Source organism: Carcharhinus amblyrhynchos, chromosome 12 (assembly GCF_965287045.1).
Source record: "Carcharhinus amblyrhynchos chromosome 12, sCarAmb.v2.hapA, whole genome shotgun sequence".
In the NCBI taxonomy this organism is placed as follows: domain Eukaryota; kingdom Metazoa; phylum Chordata; class Chondrichthyes; order Carcharhiniformes; family Carcharhinidae; genus Carcharhinus; species Carcharhinus amblyrhynchos.
This window is the reverse complement of record NC_137335.1, coordinates 2,967,810-2,994,128: the sequence shown is the minus strand read 5'-3', so window position 1 is coordinate 2,994,128 and position 26,319 is coordinate 2,967,810. Positions and strand designations below refer to the sequence as shown.

Sequence of the window (26,319 nt, the reverse complement as noted above, 5' to 3'; positions counted from 1 at the left end):
GTTAGCACAGGGTGTGGCCCATTGCGCTGAGTGTCACTCACTGGGTTACATGTTCCTGCTCTGCAATGAAGAGATTATTTGTAGCATGCACACTGCATTGGACAGTGAGATGCATTGGGACAGTCCAACCCATCCAACACTGGGTTATTGATTATGTGCATTTCATTCTGACACTGAACTTGTGGCAACCCTAGTGGTATTTGCAGTTGCGACCTTAGTTCCACAGGCCAAACCACAGCGCTGCATCTCTCGTGAATGCTCGCACTGTTGCTTTGGAGGTTTCTGTGGTTCAAAATTCCAAGGTGAAATTCCAACATGGGACTGTTTCCACCTTTTGGTGGAGAACTGTTTAGGGTAACCATAAGCGATTCCAAGAGTGGTAGACATCAGGATGAGATGTTGTCTAACACATGTGCTGGAAGAGTCAGTGCAATCAGCTTTGCCTGGGAGTGAGTACAGAGCTCTGAATGCACTGAATCCAAACAAACAACACCAAAAGGAACCCCTGGTCCCGGTGCAAGTTAGCAGAGCCAGCTACCGATATAGGAATGGGTACTGCCATGCTTAAGGTTTGCTAGTAATCTATGTGGCCATGCATTGGTGCTAAGGGTAGACATAGCACACCAAATGGATCTACCGCTCAGAGATTTCATGAGTTAGGCTTTTCTTTTGCTGCTGCAGGCTTCTCCCAGGCCAGTATCTCCAGTATCGAGGTTACACTCAACGAACTGCGATGGGAGGATGACACTGGCCGCATGCCCAACACAAGACTTCAGAAACAAGTGCTCCACTCTGAGCTCTGCAGGGGTAAGCGAACACTAGGAGGGCACAGGAAACGCTACAAGGTCACTCTGAAATCCTCCCTAAATAAATGCAATGTCCCCATCGACGCGTGGGAATCGCTTGCCTTAGAATGGAGGAGAAGCATCCGTGAAGGCGCCAATCACCTCAAATGTCACTGGGTGGAGAAGGCGGAGACCAAGTGTAAACAGCGGAAAGAGAATGGAGAACCCAGAGAGTCCCACCCACACCCTTCATCAAACACCCCCCCGCCAAACCTGTGGCAGAGTCTGCGGCTCCAAGATTGGAACGTTTCAGTCACCCCCAGAACCCTCCTCCCCAGAGTCATCCCCGACTCTGAGGAACTGCCAAAGAAGAAGGATAACTTCCTCTTCATTAACAATGGGGGCAATTTTAACCAAGTCCATTGATATTAATGGAGAATAGAATTGGAGTGTAATAGAGTGTAAATTGGGAATCTGAACCAAACAATCCCATTTGCACTAGCCAGACTAGCCTAAATGTGTACAGGAAAGAGGTAGAGAATCTGGTGAACTGGTGCAGCAACAATAATCCCTCCTCAATGTCAACAAAATGAAGGAGATTGTCATCGACTTCAGGAAGCATAAAGGAGAACATGTCCCTGTCTACATCAATGGGGACAAAGTCAAAAGGGTCAAGAGCTTCAAGTTTTTAAATGTCCCAATCACCAACAACCTGTTCCTGGTCCCTCCCACACTGACACTATAGTTTAAAAAGTCCACCAATGCCTCTACTTTCTCAGAAGACTAAGGAAATTTGGCATGTCAGCTACGACTCTCACCAAGGTTTACAGATGCACCAAAGAAAGCATTCTTTCTGGTTGTATCACAGCTTGGTATGGGCTCCTGCTCTGCCCAAGACTGCAAGGAACAATAAAAGATCGTGAATGTAACCCAATCCATCATGCAAACCAGCCTCCCATCCATTGACTCTGTCTACACTTACCACTGCCTTGGCAAAGCAGCCAGCATAATCAAGGACCCCCACGCACCCCGGACATTCTCTCTTCCACCTTCTTCCGTCAGGAAAAAGATACAAAAATCTGAGGTCACGTACCAACCAACTCAAGAATAGCTTCTTCCCTGCTGCTGTCAGACTTTTGAATGGATGTACCTTGCATTAAGTTGATCTTCCTCTACACCCTAGCTATGACTGTAATACTACATTCCGCACTTTCTCATTTCCTTCTCTATGAATTGCATGCTTTATCTGTACAACGAGCAAGAAACAATACTTTTCACTGTCTGTTAATATGTGACAATAATAAATCAAATCAAAATCAAACCAAATCAAAAATGTAACCCCATAAATCAACTGGCACTAGAATAAAATTTCTACTCCTCAATTGACTGTGCAGCAAAAGAATATTCCACAAATTCAGTGACCCTCACAAGACCATAACAAACAAAATGGAAGCTTCTTATTCACATTAAATGTTGTTTATTTGGTTGGAAACACTCAGGTACGCATCAATGGTTCTTTGTACTTTCTACCAACATTATTACACCTTTAACTAAAAGCTTCAGCCAGAATTTGTTTCCCTCCTCTACTGAAATGGGCAGTATCAGCCAAGCTATCCTTATTCCAAGATGTGGGCCAAGTCGCTCTTCATGTGTGAACCAAATACATAAGAAACAGGAGCAGGGATAGGGCATTCGGCCCCTCAAGCCTGCTCCGCCGTTCAATAAGATCATGGGTAATCTTCAACGTCAACTCCACTTTCCAGTCCAATCCCAATATTCCTTGATTCTCTTGATTCCCAATTAGCTATCAATCCATCATGAATATACTCAGTGACTGAGCATCTACAGCTCTCTGGGATAGAGAATTCCAAAGATTCCCAACGCTTTGAGTGAGGAAATTCCTCCTCATCCCAGTCCTAAATGGGTGACCCCTTACCCCGAGACTAACCCTAGCTGTAAAGACTCCAACTAGTCCCTGAGACTTTACATTGTCAAACCCTTGAAAAATCTTATATCTTTTGATGAGATCACCTCTCACTCTACTAAACTTTAGAAAGTATAGGCCCATTCCAGTGATGCTTGGCAGACTATTTTACCATGAATAGTAGCCAGATTTTCTTTGGGATATGTCCAAATTTCTTCCAGATTAGGCGAGTGGATTCCTCACAAGGGACAGTCTAGGGTTTGGGTCACCACCTTTAACCAAGGTGTTCCAAGTTGCTTTGCAATTGGTGGATCCTTTCATTAACCATAGTCAGACAAAAGATAAACAGGGTGGACAGAGAATGGGTGAGATCTCAGCAGGCTCTGTGTTCCCATTAAACTGAAAGGGAATTCTCAACAGCCAATGGTACCCCATAACTGGGAGGAATGTTGGTATAGGAAACGCTTCAAATGTATTTTTCTTTAAGTTTGTAGACCAGTCTCCTTCTACAGGGGTCTGGAATGCACTGCCTGGAGAAGTGGTGGAGGCAGGTTCAACCGAGTCATTCAAAAGGGCGTCAGATGTTTAGCTGAATAGAAACAATATGCACGGGTACAGGGGAATGCCACTAAGTCATTTGGAGGGTTGGTACAGACACGATGGGCCAAAGTGCCTCCTTCTGCACCATAATGATTCCTTGGCTCTGTGATACGTCAGGATCACAGCACAGAAACAGGCCATTCAACCCAACCAGTCCATACTAACATTTATCCTCCAAACAAGGCTCCTCCAACTATATTCATTCAAACGCATCAACATATCATTCTAGTCCTTCCTCCCTTCCCAAATATGGTTATCCAGCTTCCCTTTAGACGCATTCATACTTTTCACTTCTGCTGCTCCTTGTTCCACATTCACACCCATCTCGGGAAAAGTTTTTCTACATTCTCTATTGCATTTATTACAATTTATTACTAATAGAGCTCGCTCAGCCCATCGAGCCTGCACCAACAACAAGCCCACCCAGGTCTTATTACCGTAACCCTATGTATTTATTGCCTGACACTAAGGGGCAATTTAGCATGGCCAATCAGCCTAACCCACACATCTTTGGACTGTGGGAGGAAATCGGAGCAGCCGCAGGAAACCCACGGAGACATGGGGAGAACGTGCAAACTCCACGCAGACAGTCACCTGAGGCCGGATTTGAACCTGGGTCCCTGGCACTGCGAGGCAGCAGTGCTAACTACTGTGCCACCGTGCCGTCCAAACTCAATGTCTCTCTCACACCACAATGGATTCCCCATGGCTCTGTCTGACTTGATTTGGAAGTTTCAGTGTTCGGAACCAGCAGGTGATGAACTTCCATCCACTTTACAATTGCATGAAAGACATTCCCAGGATCACTTCCCATCCCAAACTTTCAGGTCTCGATGCTTTGGGAGAGTTGCGGTTGGGATGGAACAGTTTTTAAATGAATGGTTTCTAAACCCCAGGTACCCCCTCCCCCCACCGCACCCCCCCCGCCCCGGCCCCCGAATCAGTGACCGGTGGCACTGGGCAGTGAGATTAAACCAAATCCCTTTCACTATCTTGAAGGTCTCCATTTGGACAACTCTAACGTTCTCTTCTCCAGGGAGAAGTGTAACCCTTTCCATTCAATTCTTCCTGATAGCTGTAATCTCTCACTTCTGGCATATTCTTTTTGCACCCACTTCAGTACTTCCTACAATATGGAGACCAGAACTGGTCACAGTATTCCGAGTGTGGTCTATAAAGCTTTTGTAGCAATCTGATATTTCTAGTTTTAAATACATCCTAGCGCACTGCTTAAAGAACAAAGGAATGTACAGCACAGGAACCTCGGCCTTCCAAGCCTGTGTCGATCATGCTGCCCTAACTGAACTAAAACAAAACTTCTGCCCTTACTCGATCCGTATCCCTCTATTCCCTCCCTATTCATGTGCCCATTTAGATTCCTTTAAAATTTTGCTAATGTGCCTGCTTCCACCACCTCCTCTGGCAGCGCGTTCCAGGCACCCACCACTCTCTGCATGAAAAACGTTCCCCGCACATCTCCCTTAAACCTTCCTCCTCTCATCTTGAACCTGTGCCCCCTTGTAATTGACACTTCCACCCTGGGGAAAAAGCTTCTGACTTTCCTTGCTTGTTACTTTATAGTTTCGCCAAACTGCATTGCTTATTTCGAGTTCTGTGTACCTATACCACTTGTTCCCTGTTCTACTCAACTTCACTTAGACAATTACATTCTAAGAAGTACACGACTTCCTTATTCTCTCTGCCACATAGTTATCTATATTGAGGTTAATTTGCCAATTGTATGCACGTTCTGCGAGTTTGTTGATGTCTTCTTTATTCGTCACAGTTGTTCTCTGTATTGATTGCACCCTCTAATTTGGTGTCACCATCGCATCATTTGAAATTGCTGACTCCAAGTTTTTTAGGTAATTGGTAAACAACAGTGATCCCAGCTTTTATCACCACTAATCTGAATTTGCTAATCTGAGATATTGTTGAGTTTATTTTTAAAGCATTATTAGTTACTAAAATAGCATGCACGTCACAATAACACAATACATAGCTTCCCAAGGTACTTCATGATGTGGAGATGAATTAGACTGGGGTGGACACATTAAGAAGTCTCACACATGCATCTCCATCAAGGACAGGCACCTCAGCCCTGCACTCTATCGCAAGTCCACGGATAACCTCACAATGCTTTACTTCTCCAGCTTCCACCCTTAAAGAAGCCATCCCCTACGGACAAACCCTCTGTATACACAGGATCTGCTCAGACGAGGAGGATTGCAACAGATACCTCTAGACGCTGAAAGACACCCTCGTGAGAACGGGATATGGAGCTCGACTCATCAATCGACAGTTCCGACGTGCCACAGCGGAAAACCACATCAACCTCCTCAGAAGACAAATACGGGACATAACCGACAAAAAAAAGGAAAAATTTAACCTGGTGTTGTGAGACTTCAGAGAGGGGAAATGGATGTAAAACAATAGACTCACAAAGTGACACAGTACAGAGGGAGGAAGAGGAGAAGGGTTAGGCAGGATGATCACAAACTTGGTCACAAAGATGGGGCTTGACGAGGTGTCTCAGTACTGACAGTGGATTGCTAAGAATTGGGTACATACAACAAGGAATAAGGTCGCTCGGCAGAGGAAGAATATTTGATGGTTGGTTTGTAAATGATCGCAATAATTCCCATGCAGATGGAGCCAATAACAAGGTCAATGAGCTTGGAAGCAAACAAGCAATTGAATGATCAGGAGTTGGAAGGGGAAATAGTCAAGGGAGCAGAAACTGGGGCTCAGAGAGCAGATACAATAACATTTATTTGAACTGAACCATATCAGGTTGTTAACTTAAAATATGCATAACATATACTGCAAATAAAACATTAAGACTTTATCACTCCATGACACTGGTTCCAAAATAATGTAACATAATAATCCCACGTGTACCACACACACATGCTTCCCTACTGAAGTTGTGTTAGTCAAAGGGTAACATGCTTTGACTGGTAACTGCAGTGCAATATTACTCAGCTCAATGAAGGTTTATTATATGAAGCTTACAATTACACACACACCCTGTGAATCATCGACAGCCAATTCTTGAATATGTCCATTAACCTGAGAAGTATTGAATCTATCGTACATAAGCCGATTTGATTTCTGCACTTACACACTGATACATGTCATATTATACAGATTGCCCTTTTCAGTTCATAGAATCATAGAATTCTACAGTTCAGAAGGAGGCCATTTGGCCCATTGAGTCTGCATCAACCACAATCCCACACAGGCCATATCCCCATAATCTCATGCATTTACCTTAGCTGGTCCCCCTGACACTAAGGGGTAATTTAGCATGGTCAATCTACCGAACCCGCACATCTTTAGACTGTGGGAGGAAACCGGAGCCTTTGGAGGAAACCCATGCAGACACGGGGAGAAGGTGCAAACTCCACACAGACATTGGTCTGAGGCTGGAATCGAACCTGGGTCCCTGGCGCAGTGAGGCAGCAGTGCTAACCACTGCGCCACTGTGCTGGTATCACCAAAAAATATTGATTCTTCAAACCAATGCGCCCATCATTAACCAAGTATTCAACGAGCCAAAAGACAGCAAGATAAAATTTTGCAAAAAGTGATGACTAATTATGTTTATACTCGGATAGTGAGCACAATGGTTTAGTGATAGGCAATATTGCTTTATATAATACCATTTATGTTAATCTATCTGTAGCTGTATATGGCTTCCTCTTTCTGTATTGTATCATTTTGTGAGTTTACTGTTCTGAGTTGAATGAGAAAACAAATTGAGTTCCGTGATAATGTAAAACATGGAGGAAAATTCTAACATTTCCAGAAATGTACTTTCTTCTTATTACATAATTTCTACATATTTTGTATTCCATAGAATGCTTGTAATGCCCTAAGAGAAGGGTATTAGTATAAATCATACATAAATCATAATGCTACACTTAAGAAGCAAATTATATATAAAGGTAAAGTCGCCATAGTCCTAGATGACCATTGCCTGTTCTCCCCTTTGAGGGAGAGAGCTGAACTGGTGGGAGATTTAACCTGAGGGTCACCACACTTCAGGCGAGGGTTAAGTTTGTGAAGGTGGGACCTTCATGAATAACCTCAGCCGAAACGGGAATCGAACCCACACTGTTGGTATCGCTCTGCATCATGAACCAGCCGTCCAGCCAACTGAGCTAAATTATAAGCAAATTATAGAGTCATATTATAAGCTATTAAAGTCAATATGCCAAGTTATTATTTTAATAGCTGAGCACCTTAGTTCTAATTCAAACTAGGGATCAAATATAATGAGTTGGGACTCAGTCAAATTGATATACTACTCTTGTGATTTCTTAGTTGTCCAGACAAGTGCTATAAATGACTTGCAACTTATTTTTCTGCTATTGTAAATGGATACACAATCATGGGGAAGAAATCAAACAGTAAAAATATGTTTATTTTGCAATTAGATTAAATCAGCAATATTAGAACAGCATTTTAAGAACGCCACCATTGCTATGTACTGGTGTGTAGAAAGCTGTGTGTTAGCTTGTCTGATAAAATTTAATTTCTATATGTTCAACTCCCAAAGTTAAAGTAAGTAAAACTTCAAAAGAAAACATGTTGCAATATTAATTACCATGACTCAGGAATTATGTGAACATTTTACACCATAAACTGTCACAGATACCTATCCTTCTGCAAGGAAATTAATAAAAGCACCAAAATCTTTTAGTATAAGAACAAAACAGTTTAACATTATAAATCTGCACACATCACTTTATATGGCCAAATACAATTGTCACAGCTAATGCACAGAACTCTTTTCAAACAACTGTTCTCTATAAATAAATACCACTCTCCACTTTAACTTCAGTCGGTACAAATAAGGTCTATACAGCTGTGTGGTTCCTGTTTCCTGGCCAACTTTAATTGTGTAATAGAATTCACATCTACCACCAACTTGGTGAAAAATCAAAATCACTGTTCATTATGGCAGCATCGCTGATTCATAACCTTTTTAATTTGTGCATTGTAAACTGTCGCAATACAAACCAAACAGAACTGCTGCCAAATAAAAGTAACCCATTGATGTCAGAGAGTTAAAGAAGTAGCATTTGCGAAAGTGTTTCTATTCTGTAGGGAAAGCTCTGTCACGTTGAGGTATGCAGTGCAGATAGGCACAAGCTATAGCCCCATTGATTAAGATCTTTGACTAGTAAGAAACTGGTGGTAATGATTCTAATGGCATGTTTGTTTAGCCAGAACAGTTGCTATGATTTTGTCCAGCCGCTATGTGTAGCCAGCTTACAAATGCTCTACAATGCCACATATTTGTATTTCTGTTACCAAATTAGACAAATTTTACACGAGCTTTCGAACACCATATAGGATGAAAGCAGGATATTAAGAAAAGAGCTTTAGGTTATTGGAGGCAAGCCCTTTTAGACCTAGTCAAAGCTATATTCTGAGATGGTGTGCTCTCTAGGGCAGATTACTTTCCAAAAGGCAGCCTGAAGCTATTTTTCTTGTCATATGCTGCTATGTAAGCTTTACATATACAACATAAATTGTTTTTTCTCTTTCTGTTATTTTAATTATCGCCCAGTATTTTCAACATGTACCTGATAATAACCAGATGTGATCAGTGTACCATGAAGCATTGTACTGTGCACAACCTTCCACACTGTATGACAAATGTAGAAATGGTGAGCAAAACTTAAGTTTTCTGGGCAATGCTTCAGAGAATAAATTTCAGACGACATAACAATTCTTTTTAGGTAATTACACTTCAAGTGTTTGTATCTGTTTTACTTTCATTCAAAAATGTAACAATTCACTGATGCGCCATTATCAAATTTAAGACATATTCAAACATTGTGCTTTGTTCCCTCAATATATTTTGTGCTGGAGCAGGTAGAATCCAGTACAATGCAATTTAGGATCAATTAACACAATTATTCCATTCCTTCTGACCCAAACTAAGAACAATTTCTGAAAGCATTAGTAAACTTTTTAGGACCCAAGTTTACTATTTTTAGATTCCAGCTTATTGCAACACACATGGAGACTCAAACTTTGAAATCAAGAACTCAAGCGCAGACAAAACCAATGAACAAGCAGATAACAATCGTGTATATAGAAAAATATAACACAAGTCTTTGAGGTTTTGGGGTCAATAGTTTTCATTTAGTAAGCTACAGTTCTGTTTAAAAAGTGAGAGTATCCGAAATGACTATTTATCCCATAAAGGTTGCTGTTTTTCATAGAACACAAGAAACTTGTACCACCATAGACTCCTCCCAACTTGTCTAATTTCTTGATCATGAATAACCACAGGTACAACTTCCACGACCCACAATGACAATTGAACAAATAAAGTAAGTCTTAGTCTAACAATAACACATATGTCATTCAGCAAAAGCCAAGTACAGAGATCTGGGGCAAGAACAACCAAGGCAGCATTTGCATTTTGTTTATTATAGTTATTTCAATTGCTAAACACATTCAAAATGAAAGACAAAATTATATAAATTTCTGAGGACAGGAACAGCATCTCTCCTGCCAGAACAATTCATTTGTTCTATTTTACTTCCCAGGTAGATTTTAAATTAAGAAGTACATTGAATAGTAACTTTACTCTGACATGACCAATTTAAAAAGATTGGTACAATCCATTTTTTATTTGGGTTCGGACCAGTCCTTTGAATTGTTCAATTGTTAATTGAAAAAAAACACCACTGTTTATCCTCCACAAACTGTCACAAAAATAATTATGTTGCCAGAGATCATGGGGAAGAAATTGCAGCCTGAGATTCAGGTTCTTAGGCAGTACAGATGGAACAGTTGTGAAGCAGGAACGGTAAAGCGTTCTCAATTCAGAAAGTAGCTATGTAACTGCAAACTGCAAAGAGCGGAACACGCCAAATTGCGTTATTAACTAATGCACTTTGTTTAAAGTTTCTCAGCTCTGTCACCACCACACCAAAGTTTTAAATAAATAAATAGAAGATGAACGATCCATCTCATCCCCTTCCTGAGCTCTCCACTATCACAGATGCCAGACTTCAACTGATTTGATTAATTCCACGTGATATCGAGAAATGGTTGTCTGCACTGAGGCTCTGGGCCCTGACAACATCCCAGCTGTAGTACTGATGACTTGCGCTCCATAACTAGCCGCACCCTAAGACAAGCTGTTCCAGTACAGCTACAACACTGACATCTACCCGGCAATGTGGAAAATTGCCCAGGTATATCCTGCCCATGAGAAAGAAAGGCAAATTGAACCTGGCCAACCACCGGCCCGTTAGTCAGAGAATTGATGTTTGGTGTTGTTGCCAGTGCTTTCAAACAATAACCCACTGGCCAATGCTCTGTTTGGGTTCTGCCAGGAACACTTGGTTCCAGATCTCATTACAGCCTTGGTTCAAGCATGAACCAAAAAGCTGAAAACCCAAGATGAGGTAAGAATGCATGTCCTTGACACCAAGACAGCATTTGACCGAATGTGGCATCAAGAAGCCCTGGTAAACTAAATTCAATGGGAATCAGGGGGAAGCTCTCCATTGACTAGAGTCATACTGAGCATGTAGGAAGACAGCCAATCACCTCAGTCCCAGGGTGTCCTCAGGGCAGTACCTTGGGTCAACAAATCTTCAGCTATCCCATCAATGACCACCCTTCTATCTTAAGATGAAAAGTGGAGATTTTTGCTGAGTATTCAGTTTCATTTGCAACTCCTCAGACACTGAAACAGGCCACATCTCACCCTAGAAACATTCAGGCTTTGGCTGAATGTTTTAGCAAGTAACATTCATGCCAAACAAGTGCTCTTATCTCCAATAAGAGATAATTTAACCATCTGCTCTTGACATTCAATGGCATTACCACTGCTCCCCAGTATCAATATATCAATATCCTGGGTGTTACCACTGACCAGAAACTGAACTGGATCCAGCCATATAACTACTGTGGCTACCACAGCAGGTCAGAGACAGGAAAATCTCCAGTATGTGACAATCCTCCTAATTCACCAAAGCCTGCCTACCAACTATAAAACGCAAGTCGAGAGTGTGATGGAACATTCATCATTTACCTGGGTAAATGCAGTTCCAACAATACTCAAAGAGCTCAATGTCAACCAGGACAATTAATTAGCACCTCTTTCATTCATTTCAACAATGACACTCTATATCTGAAGTGTGTGCTACCTACAAGATGTTTCGCAACAATTCACCAAAGCTTCTTTGAGCACACTTCCCAAACTCACAACTTCTACCAAATAGAGAGGCACGGTAGCACAGTGGTTAGCACTGCTGCCTCACAGTGCCAGGGACCCGGGTTCGATTCCTGACTAGGGTCACTGTCTGTGCGGAGTGTGCATGTTCTCCCATGTCTGGCTGGGTTTCTTCTGGGTGCTCTGGTTTTCTCCCACAGTCTGAAAAATGTATTGGTTAGATTTATCAGCTATGCTAAATTCTCCCTCAGTGTACCCGAACAGGCCCTGGAATGTGGTGACTAGAGGATTTTCACTGCAACTTCATTGCCGTGTTAACGTAAGCCTACTTGCAACACTAATAAATAAACTTAAGCTAGAGGGAAAAGGACAGCAGATGCATGGGAACACTATCAGCTGCGATGCTTGCTTCCAAATCACACACTATTCTGACTTGGAAATATATCATCATTCCGCTCTGTTGCTTGATAAAAATCCTTAAAAACTCTCTTCCTAATAGCACTGTAGATGCATCCACCGCATGCAGGCTGTAGCGGTCCAAGAGGCAGTCCACCACTACCTACTTGCAGACAATTAGGGATGGGCAATAAATGCTGGCCTTGCCAATGACACCTCCATTCAATGAATTAATGAGATACGGACATTCAATTCAGAATGTTACCAGACCACAACAGAACATGAAAAAGCAAACTATTATGTAAACTGAATATTGAGATGAGATGCAACGCGTAGAAAACATCTGAATGTGAATGAAAAAGTGAAGAAGTGAAGCATGTGTCCACAAAAACAGAAAACTAGATAAATCAGATTTATCACAGATGAAATAATAAAATGAGCTAACACAGTTTATCCAATGGTATGGTCTCCCAGAACATTATAACATTATCAGTTTAACTATGCGGATGTGAAAGAAGCATTCCATTTCCATTTTCTAACCAGGTGTCACATTCACCCCACTTGCCTTTAGTCACATTTCTCAGGGACAATTTTGTCTCAATTAAACTGAAATTCATCACTGCCCAACCCGGAAATTCTTAGACATATTAAATGTTGGAAAATTTTGTTCAAATGTATCATTAATGGAAAAAAAAAGTTCTCTGGAAGAGAATCCAATCCTAGCTATCAAATGCCATTACATCCAAACATGTTTGCCAAGACAAAGTACAAAGTAGGCCTAGATTTTACTTCATTTAGAATCACTTTATTTATTTGAAACTATTGCCAGCATTATTTAGCCATTCCTCAAATAGAGTTAGCACCCATGTCAAACAGTTCTCAAACAGAGATAGCAGACATAACACCTGCACCCAGGGCCACTCATGCTACCATACGAGGACCCGTGTGTTATTCTCGATTGGAAACACAAACTGGAGTGACACTTTTAAAACACTTCACAAGACTGTCTATAAAACTGCTGCTATCTGAAATTACAGTTGACTAATATTTACCATCTGACATATCATAACACTTATTTTTAGCTTTCATTTCTCAACAAAATATTGAAAGTTACATAAAAAGGGATTTTTTTTAAAGCAAACTCTACAGCAACATCGGAATAAAAGATTTTTTTGTATTTGAATTACTAATATTCCAGTCCATTGTTCATCTCTTGGACAAACTCCACAAACTTTAAGCATTAGAGTCAGCAACAGATAACAAAACTACAGATGATTTGTGTATCTTTTAACCCTGTGGATTTTGATGGTTTTGAGCATTGATTTTTAGGATTAATTTCTATATTAAAACAAAAATGTGCGGAATAGGAGAAGTTTGATGTTTAACTGAGATTATTTCTGTTCTATCAAATACAATGGGCAAAGTCTCTGACCATGAAAGACTTGCCACAGTTTTTTTTTGGAATATGATTTAAATGTGAATTTTATAAAATAATACTCTGAAAAAAGGCAATCAAAAATGAAGGGATCACACAATAAAGAAAGCGCATTAATTCAGAATTAAGATTGCACATCACCAAGCACATACAGCCAAGAACCGCTTGGAATTTGCTATTGACTATGAGAATTTTTAAAAACTATTTTGTGCTTTCCTTTGAAACACACAAGGGTAGCTGTAAACTTGGTTTCATTGAGCTGTTTGTAGCTGTGTTTAAGTTTGGGGCTTCGAAATGAAGTCCAAAAGCTACAGAATTATTCTATAACTCACTGGAGAATCAAATATTAATTGGACCAAAGCAGGTTGTGCGAATTTATTCTTTATCAGTAGGTAGCTATCCCCAGACAGTGCAGTCGCAAGAAAAGAGAAAGAAATTTTGGATATTTACCACTTACAACAATCCTGGCGAATGCAAATTAATTACTATTTTGATTACTTGATAACACAATCAACATACATTATAAAAAATAAAATTCGCAGTAACAGACATTTAACGCCACTTCGATTTTTCTCAATGCTGACACAATATCCAGTATTTCTACATTCCACGAGATAAGACACTTCAGCAAAGAATCTGCTGTCACGTTAAGTTCTCAGCAATCCCTGACAATGGCATGAGTCACATAATTCCATACACCTTAAATTTCCTGGCTGCTGCAGCTTTTACCAACCTCTCCATTACAACACAACAGCACCACCAGTTAAGAAATAAAAACAAACCGAAAACCCGAAACATATACACATAAAAGTGAATTAAATTCATTTTTAAAACATTGCTGCTCTCGTTTTGCCCACATGAATTATATTCCGCGTTTTATGAGAATTGCTCGATTTAATATTTCTATGTCTGCAGAATACTCAAACCCAATCGGTGTACAAAAATCTCAACATAACATCAATAATTATCACTTTTTTAACGGTCAGGATCTGCTGGAATTTATTCTGCTGGCTGGTTTCGCGCGATTATTTTCTCAGGAGTAAATCAGTACACTTGGCAAGTGGTGTTTCTCACCACGTTGCAATCGGCAACATTAAGAATCTACAGACCACCAGCTTTTATTAGGAAAATGCCAGCCCAGGCGCCATACAAAAGCAGCAAGTTCAGTGAGGAGTCAATCGCCAGCAGAGTTAGCCGCCCCCAGGTACATGTGAGAGCTGATAGAGACTGCAACAATCCCGGGGAGAGTCTGAGGATGCAACCGGAGACGGGGAATGGGTCCTGCGGAGGAGCCCAAGACAGAGACTGTAACCCAGGCAAGAGGCAACTGAGCTCACTGCCATGCAGGCAGGGCCCTGGGGGCACATGGTAATACCAATCAATGTAACAGTAGGCATGCTGGGCCATGTGACAGTGCCAATGGGGGCCATGTGACAGTGCCAATGGGGGTCATGTGAAAATGTCAGTCAGTATAACAATTGGCAAGGTTAGATCATGTGACAGCCTATGCCACGATGGACATGGTTGGGTCATGTGGCAATGCCAATGGTGGGGTGGGGGGGTCATGCGCCAGTGTCAGCCAGTGTCACATTGGTTTTGGTGTGATACACGTTGTTGCTGGGGGGAGGAGGGGGTTTGTGCTGTTGTGGAATGCTGTGAGCTTCCCCACAGTCTCCACACACACACACACACACACACACATATATACAGCCGGCCAAGGACAGAAAGCAGAGGTATTTCGGTGAAAAATTGGGGGAGCTTTGTTAACTTTCCGCTCGGTGTCAGATTTTGGAATGAGAGGGGTGACACACCGAACCTTGCCCTTCCAAACGGGCAAGCATGATTGCAGCAAGCGCCCCGGGAGACAGATGAATGCAGAAAGAGCCGCAACAGTCGTGTCTATTGCAGCTTATACAACACCTAGTTAGTCCCCTCAGTCTGTCCCATTCACTCCTTCCATGCGGCTCTTCAGTGTTTGTAGGGCGGTTGCTGGCCAGGCTGTTAAACTTGGCAAACCACATTCATGGCTAGAGCAGGAACCTCACTTAACTTTCCAACTGCTGTGGCAAGGAGGGGGCCCAGAACTTAGCCACCTAACCGAGGCAGATTAAAACAAGTCCCAAACTAGGACAACGGAACCCTTCCAAACGCAAAAAAAGTGTTTAGACCGGGAACAAAAACATTCCCCTTTTTTTGACATCGTCGATAATTTTTGTTCTTTAAGTTTAATCAATTTGCTTATTTTTAATTTTTTGCCCGCCGGTAAATATTTTTAAAAAACACATAACAGGGCATTAATCTACGGATGTTGTCACCAATCTCAGTCTAAATGTTTACGTGTATTTATTAATGTCACAAGTGGGCTCACATTAACACCGCAATGATGTTACTGCGACAATGTAAACTAGAAAGTTTTTGGAAAAATGTAAAAGACAAGATGAGGGGGGAACCTGTACCAGTATTAAACTTTTCTCAAGGTAAGCAGCTTTTAAAATGATATATATTAATTTTCCTTGACAAATGCTCATGAAATCGAATCCACAGTTACAAAGAGGGCAATGGTGACTGGAGAATGAAACATTAAATGATTGACTGATGAGGAGGGGTATAAATCTTCATTTTGGAGGGCAATTAACATGTTGATTTTACTCTTTCCCCCGAGCAATAATTGTAATTTTTTTTGCAAATACCTCTGTGCCTGTCCGGCTTGTTTTTACTATCAGCCATGAGAATCTTAGCGGATTTAAACGTAGACATTTCTCACACTCTTGTTCAGGATGGAATTGGTTGCAAAAAATGTGATGGCATTTTTATCTTTTTTTTCCCTAAGCGTCCCCCCCCCCCCACCCACCCACCCACATCGAGTCGGCGGGCGGATCAGGAATAGCGCCAGTTTACCCCCCATTCTGTTTCTGCGAGCGAACGGCGCAAAGTGGGGCCAAGAAGGATTTTACTTAGCAGGAACTTTGAATGCAATGTCCCCCTAGTTGGACACTCTTGTGGGAAATGCTAATGCATCCCAACATATTCCAATGGCACCATTATTCTACCATGACTGCGCCCTCCCCGTGTTGTCTATAAAATATCCAGAGATTCCCTCAATGATATTATATATATATAGGAGTGAGATTTGAAAGCCCATTCTTTGAGGTATATCTGCATCTCATGCTCAACCTTTTGCTAAAGCGGGGCAGTTTATCTAAGCACCTTTCTGCCAAAAGTAAATTTATTTTCAAATGTCACCAGACAGAGAGGGATGGGGTGAGGGGGTCACTGTTTGTGTGGGTGCCTTGTCTAACGTGGGGAAGAATCCTGTTTGCAATCACATGGGAATGCAGTGCTGGTTGGGATCCCGCTTGTGCTGCTGTTTGAAAGCAGCAGCAGAGAGCCAGCCAGAGAATCCCCTCCCCAACACTTTTCACAAAAACACAGCGTTGAATTTAATCTATTCTCCGCCGCGGTTACAACCCCTCTCGGCCGCTGTCCTTGTTTAAAAAAAACCCGAAGCTCCAACCGGTTTGGATTTTATCAAAAGCCAATGTACCACTCTGGGCACCGACTCCTCCTCACTGAGTCTCCCCGAGTCCAGCGCTTCCCAGGCGGCGGGCGCCCCCACCAACTCCCCCCCCCCCCTACTTACCCATTACCCCTTCTCCCCACATTTCACACCAAACCCGCCCAGGGAATCTCCAAGCGAGATAGCCCTCGCTGAAGCAAGATTTTTTTTAAATGAGTCGCCTCCCGATTAATTAAAACAAAATTGAAAATCAAAATAAAGTCACCGATCACAGTTTTTCTTTGGGTTTTTTTTAAATTTTGGGACGGGTGACGGGGGGGGTGGTGACTGAGGGAGGACCATGTCTCCCCAATTCCAAACAACATTGGGGTGGGGGGAAATCGGCCAGGGGAAGCCAACAAGGCAATGAGGGCAAGGAGCAAAAAAAAATCACACCATATAAGAAAGGATTTCTCCCGCCCCTCTCTCCACACTCACACATTTTAAACACCTCCCCATCTACTCATTCAAAAATTAGCTCCCTGTCCTTTTTCCTCTTACCACTTTCCACCAAAAATAAAATCCTTAAGAGCAACGAGGAGCGCCAAGGTACAGGTCAACTTTCCAACCATAACTACACAAAGGCTCAGAGCGCCCTTTAATGAGTATACAATAGGCACTTATGTAGAAAAAAATATTCCCCATTCGACTGAAAGATCTTGATAAAATGCAAATAGCCAGCTTGCCCGGGCAAGCGTTTCCGAGAGGAAATCTAAAGCTCCGTACCTGATCCGTAATGTTAACAGATGATGATCTAGTGATATCCTCGCTGTCTGATTTGGAACCGCCTTCTCTCTCATCAATAACCAAATCGATGGGCATCTTTCCCTTCAAGCAGCTTATATACCGATGGCAAAAATTGTCACATAATTCGTGTACCTACAATCGGAGCAATAATGGGAAATTTTTAAAAAAAAGCTAAAAAGGGGTGGGGGGGGGGGGAGCCGCGCCACCGCCCCCCCCCCCTCACCCCCCTCCAGCCCCAACCGTAAGGACACAAATGGAGGTCGAGGGTTGGCCTGTGACAGGCGGTTCAAAGTAGTTGGAAGCACTTGGGAACATTACAATTATCCCCCAGAGACGCACGCATCAAGAATTTGGAATAACTTGCGCAATATAGAGATATCGTCGAAAATTGACAATGACAAGATAATTCTCAACTACAGCATATTCAACATCCGTGTTAAATTCAGCTGCTCCCGAGGTTGTGACCATTACAGGACTGACCCGCATGAGTGACACTTAAGGTAAACAGTTTAATTTCATCTAGTTATTTCATTATAACCTCGGAGGAGCCCTGGACACACAAAGGGAGATGTGTAGAATTTGAATATGACACAGATGTCATTCAATGGCCAGCCCTCATATACACTGCCCCTGGACCTCACCAAGTCTATATATGTATATATTATGGCGAGACAAGGCAGGTTCAAAAGATGGCCAAAGCCGCCGCTCACACATTCAGCCAAACGGGCTGTGAAACCAACCCCCTCCTTTCCCAAACTACCTCCCCCCCCAACCCACCCACCCAAAAGAGTCCCCCTCCCCCCTTTATATTTCATTAAAATATTCCCCGCGGACTAAAGGGACAAAATATAATGATTCCCCCTTCCCCGTCTAATTAGTCATAATCGACAGAGTGTTTACATCTTTCGACTGTTTAAAATCTTTAGTCTCAATAGGGGAGGATGGGGGTGGGGGGGGAAAGGATTTACGTTAAAAAGATGATCAAAATTAAATCCCGCCGCCAGATTAAAATGAACAAAACGTCGGGGGCGTTTGTGGTCAGGGTTTTAGCGACAGAAATTATAATTAAACAGCAAGAGGAATGTGCTGCAGGATTGGTTTTGACACTAATTACAAAGGGGGGCCAGAAACGAAGAGATTCATGCAAATGTACTCGCACCCAGGACTAGCTGCACAACAGCATCTAAAATACACTAGGAACATGAAGAGTTACCTTCTCTAACTCCAAAAGGTGAAACCTTAATACTTGAATGGCTTGAATCATCTGTTAAAAAGGAAGGTGTAGATATCTATTAGCATCCAGAACACACACAGGGGGGAAAAAATCTTATTCTACTCCTATCAGTTGCAATGATAAAACCTTCAATGTTCTAACATGTGTGTGTGGCAGTGGGGAGAGGGGCTAGATTGAGTTGGGGGGGGGTGAACGGTGGCGGGGGGGAATGTACCTTAAAGGCAGTAACATATTATCAGCATAGCTCCATTTCCCCCCATGCTACCTATACAGCGAAATCCACTTTATATTGCATATAGACAGGAACCAGCATGAGAACACAATATATTCTCTCTCTACCAAGGAACACACTCCATTTTGAAGCCTCTTAGGAATTATACAAAACTTTATATATTTTTGTTTCTATTCTGAATGGTGGAATGAAATCAGTCTGCGGGGGGGGGGGGAGGATTTTCTTTTGGAGGAAAAAAAAAGCGACTCTTTAAATTCTCGAGGCGAACCCTCGGAGAACCATTTGTGCACAGCTAGACTCCCAGGCGGGGGAACGGGGAAGCCAAGAAGTGGCCGAAACTCCAGATCTCGGGGCTCACAAAAATCATAAGCCGAAAGCGAAATTAATTTTAAATAAATGAACCCACACATCATCGCCAGTGGATTGACAGCTGTACAATCAGTGCGAGCGATGTTTATCGCTGGTGACAGCTCAAACCTATCATAAAATCAAAAGCGCAGATTTGCAATGGATTGTAACGATCACTATCCGCAATTCTCAAAACACGGGACTGTATTAAACTGCAAACATCGCCGCGTACGCCGGAATTAACTCCCCAAGCAGAACTGGGGATTTGGCTAATAAATACATCTGTCTAATATATATTTGTTTTGGATTAATAAGACCGCGCACGCAAATTTCTCCGCAATCTTCCTTCCTCTTTGCAAAGCTACCAAGCTTACCAAATTATCCAGCTCGGGGTTTGAGGAAAACAGAGGTTTCTCTGCTCGAATCTAAAGTGGGAAGATAATAAAAGTGTGATTTGCCTCCCCATTCTGCACGGTCATGATTTGCCAGAATGCACACTTCCAAACTTTTACAATTTCTAATTGCACTTTCAACATCACACACACACACACACACACACACACAGAAAGATCAGATTGGTTCACCTAGCATGCGGCTTTAAGCGTTGATTGTGGTCGAATAAAAAATAAGTTACTACATTTCTCAGGAGTGTTTTAAATATACATATATATTTAAAAAATGATATTTTCACAGCTTCTTACAAAACAGCGTTTTCCTTCGCATAAAGCGTGCAGCGACTGGTTTTCCTCTGGCAAGCAAGTAACTTGACACGCGAAACAACAAAAATAATACTCCGATTACTATCGGTTTGGATAGTAATTGTCCTGTTTGCTCCCTGATTCCGGGTGCAAACCTGAGACCGTTCGATTTGCTATTGTTAATCCTCCAACATTTTGTTTTAGCTGTTTGGTAAGGTCTTTTTTTGCCTGCACAAGGCACGCTGCAGACCAGAGGAAAAGGTGCGTCCAGCCCGCTTAAATTACTGGCATTTTTCTTATTTTTTTTAAAAAAATATTTAAGGTTGGAATGTTTAAGTGGACCATGCGAGGTAGCTGACCTGTTTAGCGAACACTGCTATGTCTTCATTGAAAGACTCGGAAGAGCAGACATCGCCGCCTGCTACTCCCGGTTCCCGAGGTGTACAAGTTGCTAATTCACATTTTTCAAAAATCAGTGCTAAAAGGGGAAACAGCGGATGTCTGAAAGAGAGGATTGAATGTCAAAGATAATACAACAAAAAAAGCAGAGAGAGAGAGAGAGACACACACACAGAGAAAGAGAGAGATTCCCTTGTAAGTGACTTAGTAGAATAACCGAGACAACAGCAAGGCAAAACTTCTCCAAAAAGTACTTGTTGATTTCTGGCTTTATCATAAATTACAGTCGTAAATTGTGTCAAAATTAGTTACTGGAGAAAGACCGCGATTCTGTCTAGTGACCAAAAATCTTAACAGTGACCTCTTAACGTCCAAGATACGCAGAATAAGCCAGAATTTAGCAGTAAAAATGGCCCAGAAGAAAAGCAGCCATTTTGGACGTCAATTTGGTTTTTTTTTGAAAAGCTTATAGCCAAAAAAATATTACATTGACAAAAACATCCGTCAAAAGCAGCAGCGAGCAGCCACTCTATTTACAGTTGCAAATGAAATTAAACTGACACAAGGTTGTTCCAAATTGAGATCTCTCCCACAAAATATAAATGGTAAGCAAGTCTAAATGAAAGTTTGGTTTTTTTTTTAATTTTAAAATTAAAAAAAAGAACAATTAAAAAAATAAACCCAACATGTCACACGCGAGGTCTCTCCCCACAGCTCAAGAAATGATCTGAAGAAGTGGTAAAATAAAAGGTAGAAGCTACCCACCCGTAAATAGAATCTTTATCTCTCTTTAATGCATCGTTTACAGAGGAGCCCATACTCGGTGGCATGGTATTGGCGTGGTTCGAGTGCGGATATTGGTGGCTGTGTATCGGCGGTCCGTGATTCAGGTGGTGGACAGGCTGCATGGACCTAGGAGCGTGAGGGTCACCGTATATCGTAGTGGGGATTCCTACTCCATCCATAGCCCCGTAATGTGAGATTTCATCATACTGTGTGGACAAAAAAAAGCGGGGGGGGGGTGGTTTTGAGAAAGAGAGAAACAGAAAAGTGAGGGACGGGGAAATCAGCATGTCAGCAAAGTTAAGAGGACCGAAAATATTATTTTTTTTTAAAGTCACGCACTTCACATCCGAAGTTGCCGAGAGAGAACAGGGGGTGAGAAAGAGAGAGGGAGAATAACATTTAAGTCAAAAGTTTTCGCAAGCCGTGGGAGAGGCTGAAAGACGGGGCGAAATGCACTTGTACCACAGTTGGAAAGACTCACTTACCCTCTGCGCCATCGGCCTGTCTCGAACCCTTCTCTCTGGAGCAGTTTGTGCTGGACTCCCTACAGGGCCAGTATCAGAAAGATATAAACACGCCAGTCCACAGGCAGCTGAAAAAGATCCCTGTAAAGTCCCCCTGTTTTCTGTAGATGATCTTAGCCCAGAGTCTTCAGTGGAAACTCGGTGTGAGAGAGAGAGGGGAGGGGAGGGGAGAGGGGAGGAGGGGGGGATATCTCTGGGCAGCGATACAGTATATATATCTCAATATATCCCGGTGTAGAGATATCCTTCTCCGGCAGCGCAGCACCTGGGAGCATTGGAGAATCCCGTCCCCCCCAAAAGCCAGGGAAAGCGCCCCTCAAACAAAACTGCCCTGTCTCATAGCTTTCTGGCACTCCGGCTGTCAATCAAGACAAGGTTGTCAAGGTAGTGAATAAATGATGATCCGTTCTGCACTTCCACTGGTCGGTCGGGGGTTGGTGGTGAGGAGAGAGGGAGGGGGGGAGGGAGGGGAGGGAAGGGAAAGGAGGGTGGGGGGTTGGTGGTGGTGGGTGACACCTTTTAGCGATGGCAGCGAGATCTGCCCGCAGTACTGCAGCCTCTTCTCTCTGTCTCCCCCACCCACCCACCCACCCCCGCCCCCCACCACCACCACCACCACCACCACCTCCTCCTCTTCCTCCTCCTCCTCTTCCCCGGGGTCCGTCTGCTCTTCTCCCCCCCTCCCCAGGGCTGTCCAGAAGAGCCTCGGAGAGCCGGTGCTCGGGGTAGGGGGGGGTGGCGTGTGCCCGCCTCTCACTCTCTGCCGACTTTGGAGATCTTTAAAGGGCCCGGCGCCGTTGCCCCAGCCTTGCGGAGCCAGAGGTGGGCTTGCAGAGAATGCAGGAACCCGGAAGCAGTGGTGGCCATAACAGGTCGCGTCTTACACAAGGCGCACCGGACTGCTTCATCTGTCTCACACAGGAGGGGTGGGGAGAGAGAGAGAGACAGAGAGAGAGAGAGAGCTGTGGATAGGGACAGGGGTACACCGTGCAATGCAAAAAGACACCAACACCAACAGACAGGTACATACACCCCCCCCTTACACCTCTCCCATCTGCACCTTTGACAATTTCCCCCCCCCCCCAAGTATTTATTTATTAAGATTGAAGGCAACTACATCACTCATCTTCAGCGGAACGCACAGGACACAGAGTTGCCTCTTCAAGAATTGTGTGTGTGTCCTGCCCCTGCTCTCTCTGCATCCATTAACTTTTTCTCCCCCCTAAACAAAAGTCAAAACAATTGTCATTCCATCCTCAGCCACCACGGCCCCCCCCCCCCCCCCCACAACCACCACCACCCCCGTAACAAACAGTGGGGATCTGCCAGCAAATTGTGTTCATATCAGGGGAGCAACACGACTTTGACACTTCTTCCTAGTAACTCCTCTGGATGTGTGAACTGTTAATGAAATGCTTTGATTTACGGAGCAGTGTGTCAATATTGTTTGCTAAATATATGTGACCAGAACAGACCTGCTCTCTTGAAATTACACCCAACTTTTGTTTCACTCGCGCTGTTTGTGTTTTTTTTTGTGTATCTCTAGGATATAATATTTATACACTATCATCCTCTTTCCTATTTATTTTTGTTTTGCCAAACCCTCGGTGTTATTGTTCCGCCGGCTAATTTGCGAGGATTAATCCAGTCCTTAAAGATTAACCCAAATCTATTCGTTTAGTAAATGTTTCTCGCTGTCGCCACTTCACTCTACGAATTGCCTAGGTCTAACATTCACAATCAAATGAAGAATCTCCAGTCCACCTCCTTCCTGGCGTTGCTGCGGTGTCACTTTGCAAAGGTGTGCGTTCCCTCAGATGTAGCAAGTTGTGGTTATGGTTTGCATTTCTCCCTCTCTCTCTCTCTCTCTCTGTCTCTCTCTCTGTACCCCACCCCCCTATTTTACACAGAGAATGAGCCAGCCCGGAGCTCTGTGGGCACTGGAGATGGAGCCAACGTCCAATCAAAGCGGGCCGTGGGAAGACCGCAATTTGATTGGCCTTTCCCGTGATCAGTTATGGAAGGATGCATCGGTAGCCAAAGGGATTGGCTCAAACCCATGGACGGAGGCGGGTCCATCTAGGCAGCACTGACTGACTGCCACCAGCCCCACTCCCTGTTCCAAAAAAAATCCCCCCCCTCCTCTCCCGCTGTTCCCCAGTCAACCCCCTCCTCGCCACATCCACTCCAATAACTTTATTGTGTATAAAGGGATGTTTCTCTTTTTGTGTCCTCTGGAACTCTCACACCTGGCTGCCACAGAGTTTATTTTAAAACATGCTTCTTTTAAAAGAAAACTCTTGGTGAGGGGTTTGGGGAGCGTGAAATAAAATAATTCCGATTGGTCAGACCGAAAGCCCACAGTTAGAAGTTGCCGAGGAATTTGCGAAAGTTAAATTGCCACCAAGATTACACCCAAGTGCGCGTGTTTAAAACAGTTCACCCTGAGAAAGAGAAGTAGGCAAGTGGTCGCTTATTTTGCTTCTTTTTTGTTTAATTTTAGGGACAGCGGATCAGAAACACGCACCATTTGCTCTGGACCGGGAGGGGGAAAACAAACACCATCCCCCCCCCCCCCCCACACAATAATCTAATATCATCCCCGAGATAACAACCATCCGTTCTGGTGGGACGCCTCCTCCGATCGGGAAACGATTCAATCGACGCCAGTGTCTCCGGTAAGGAAAGATTTCTTTCTTGCACTTCTTACGAGACGAAGGCAATAGATTGGAAATGAAAGGTTCCCCCCGCAAAGAGGAGGGAACTGCACGAAGGCGCAATAAGTGTTAACCGAGCCCCATTTGAACAGTGAGTGACCAGTCTAACTCAGCTCAGCAGAAATGGGCCACGATCTACTCTTTTCCCGGGCTAACGTGACACGATAGTAATTAGTTTACTGGCCCGGCTGTTGTATATATATATATATATATTTTCTTTACAATAGTTAGTAAACAGTTATTGCAGTTAACACACGCGGGGGGAGAGCCGGGTTCTGATCTCTCCCGCCACGCTCCCAACAGATTATTCATTAAATCATTGCAACTAATGAGTGGGGGTGTCGGGTGGGGGGGGGGGGGGAATAAAAGCGAAATAAAATTTCTGTGAGGGAGATGTGTGATTTAAATGTCGAAGCGTCCCCGAAGTTCTGCGGCGCAAATCCTCCTGATCAAATCCCAGCACCGACTCCTGACACTTGGGTACAAACACGACTGTCCTCCGCTAAATTGAAAAGTAAATGAGGGAGGGGGAAACAAGAGTTTTAAAACGGACAGCACTTCATTCGAAACGCCACTTAGTATCTGCAGGCAGTAACGGAATACAACCCACCGGATTGAACCAGAGCGCGCCGAATCTAAATTCTATTTTCGATCCCGTGTGGACCCAGAATGCCAAAATCTTATTTTTAGGTTAAATTGTATTCTGCACAGCTGCTCAGTGTTTACTTCCCTGCCCCACATTCAGACCAAATAACAATAATGTCGACATTTAGCAGCTTACAATAGTTTGATCACATCTATCCCTCAATTTACACACCTAATATTTTTATTATATATATTTTTGTGTGTGTGTATTACTATTCTCAACATATGGACAGTTTAAAAGGTGAACGCTTCTTTATTTTCTACATAATTTTTTAAAAAGGCGTACATCCAATCGCTAAAAAACTTGGAATATAAACCCGGGAATGGCCATGGGAAGCAGGGATTTATTTAGAAATCTCTCCTATTAATAATTGTCGCCACATGTTGTTTATTGACTAATGAAACCCGCACACCGCGTGCTTTGCGTATTTTCACTTTCCCCACTCTCCATCTTTTCGGTAGATTTGAGTTTGGTTTTCTGTATTAAAACTCAGCTTGGTTTCTGCTCACTGGGCGGTGGGTGTGGGGGGTTCTCACACGGGAGGTGGAGGGTGGGGGGAACAGTATCTCCCGGGGGCGAAAACCCCCCTTCGCCACTCGATACACTCGCCCCCGGGGAATGTGTGGTTCTGTTTTTCTTTTGGCTTTGAGATTTCCTGAAGCTGCGAATATCGAGGGGAAGGGTAAACAATGGGGAGGAGAGGGGGAGAGGGAGAGAGGGGGAGAAAGAGAGAGGGATAGAGAGGGAGAAAGAGGGGAAAGAGAGAGGGGAGAAAGAGAGAGGGATAGAGGGGAGAAGGAGAAAGGGAGAAAGAGAGAGGGAAAAGGGAGGGAGAGAAGGAAAGAAAGAGAGGGAAAGAGAGGGAGAGGGGGAGAAAAAGACAGGGAGAGGAAGAAAAAAGAGGGAGATAGAGGGCAAGAGCGAGGGAGAGAGAAGAGAAAGAGATAAGGAGAGAGGGAGAGTGAGAGAGGGGGAAATAGAGGGAGGGAAAAAGAGAGAGAGAAAGAGGGGAAGAGCGAGGGAGAGAGGAAAAGAAAGAAGGGGAGAGAGAGAAAGTGAGAGGGGGAGAAAGAGAGAGGA

At 43.3% G+C, this 26,319-nt stretch overlaps 1 protein-coding gene across 4 annotated transcripts in view; it reads right to left on the bottom strand.

Annotated features, from left to right (window-relative positions):
* Positions 1-22,369, bottom strand: part of LOC145350738 (homeobox protein Meis1) — a 227,484-nt gene extending 205,115 nt beyond the window's left edge. Inside the window, exons 1-7 of one of the 4 annotated variants that reach the window (XM_080199986.1) lie at positions 21,838-22,369; positions 21,332-21,558; positions 20,527-20,668; positions 19,844-19,894; positions 18,869-18,919; positions 17,635-17,787; positions 5,549-5,647 (exon numbers count right to left, since the gene is read on the bottom strand). In XM_080199986.1, the coding sequence (XP_080056112.1) occupies positions 5,549-5,647; positions 17,635-17,787; positions 18,869-18,919; positions 19,844-19,894; positions 20,527-20,668; positions 21,332-21,558; positions 21,838-21,849 (735 nt within the window). In that variant the 5' untranslated portion in view covers positions 21,850-22,369. The remainder of the gene's footprint in view (positions 1-5,548; positions 5,648-17,634; positions 17,788-18,868; positions 18,920-19,843; positions 19,895-20,526; positions 20,669-21,331; positions 21,559-21,837) is intronic. The other 3 variants (XM_080199984.1, XM_080199987.1, XM_080199985.1) reach the window with 3 other exon arrangements.
* Positions 22,370-26,319: the final 3,950 nt, after the last annotated feature.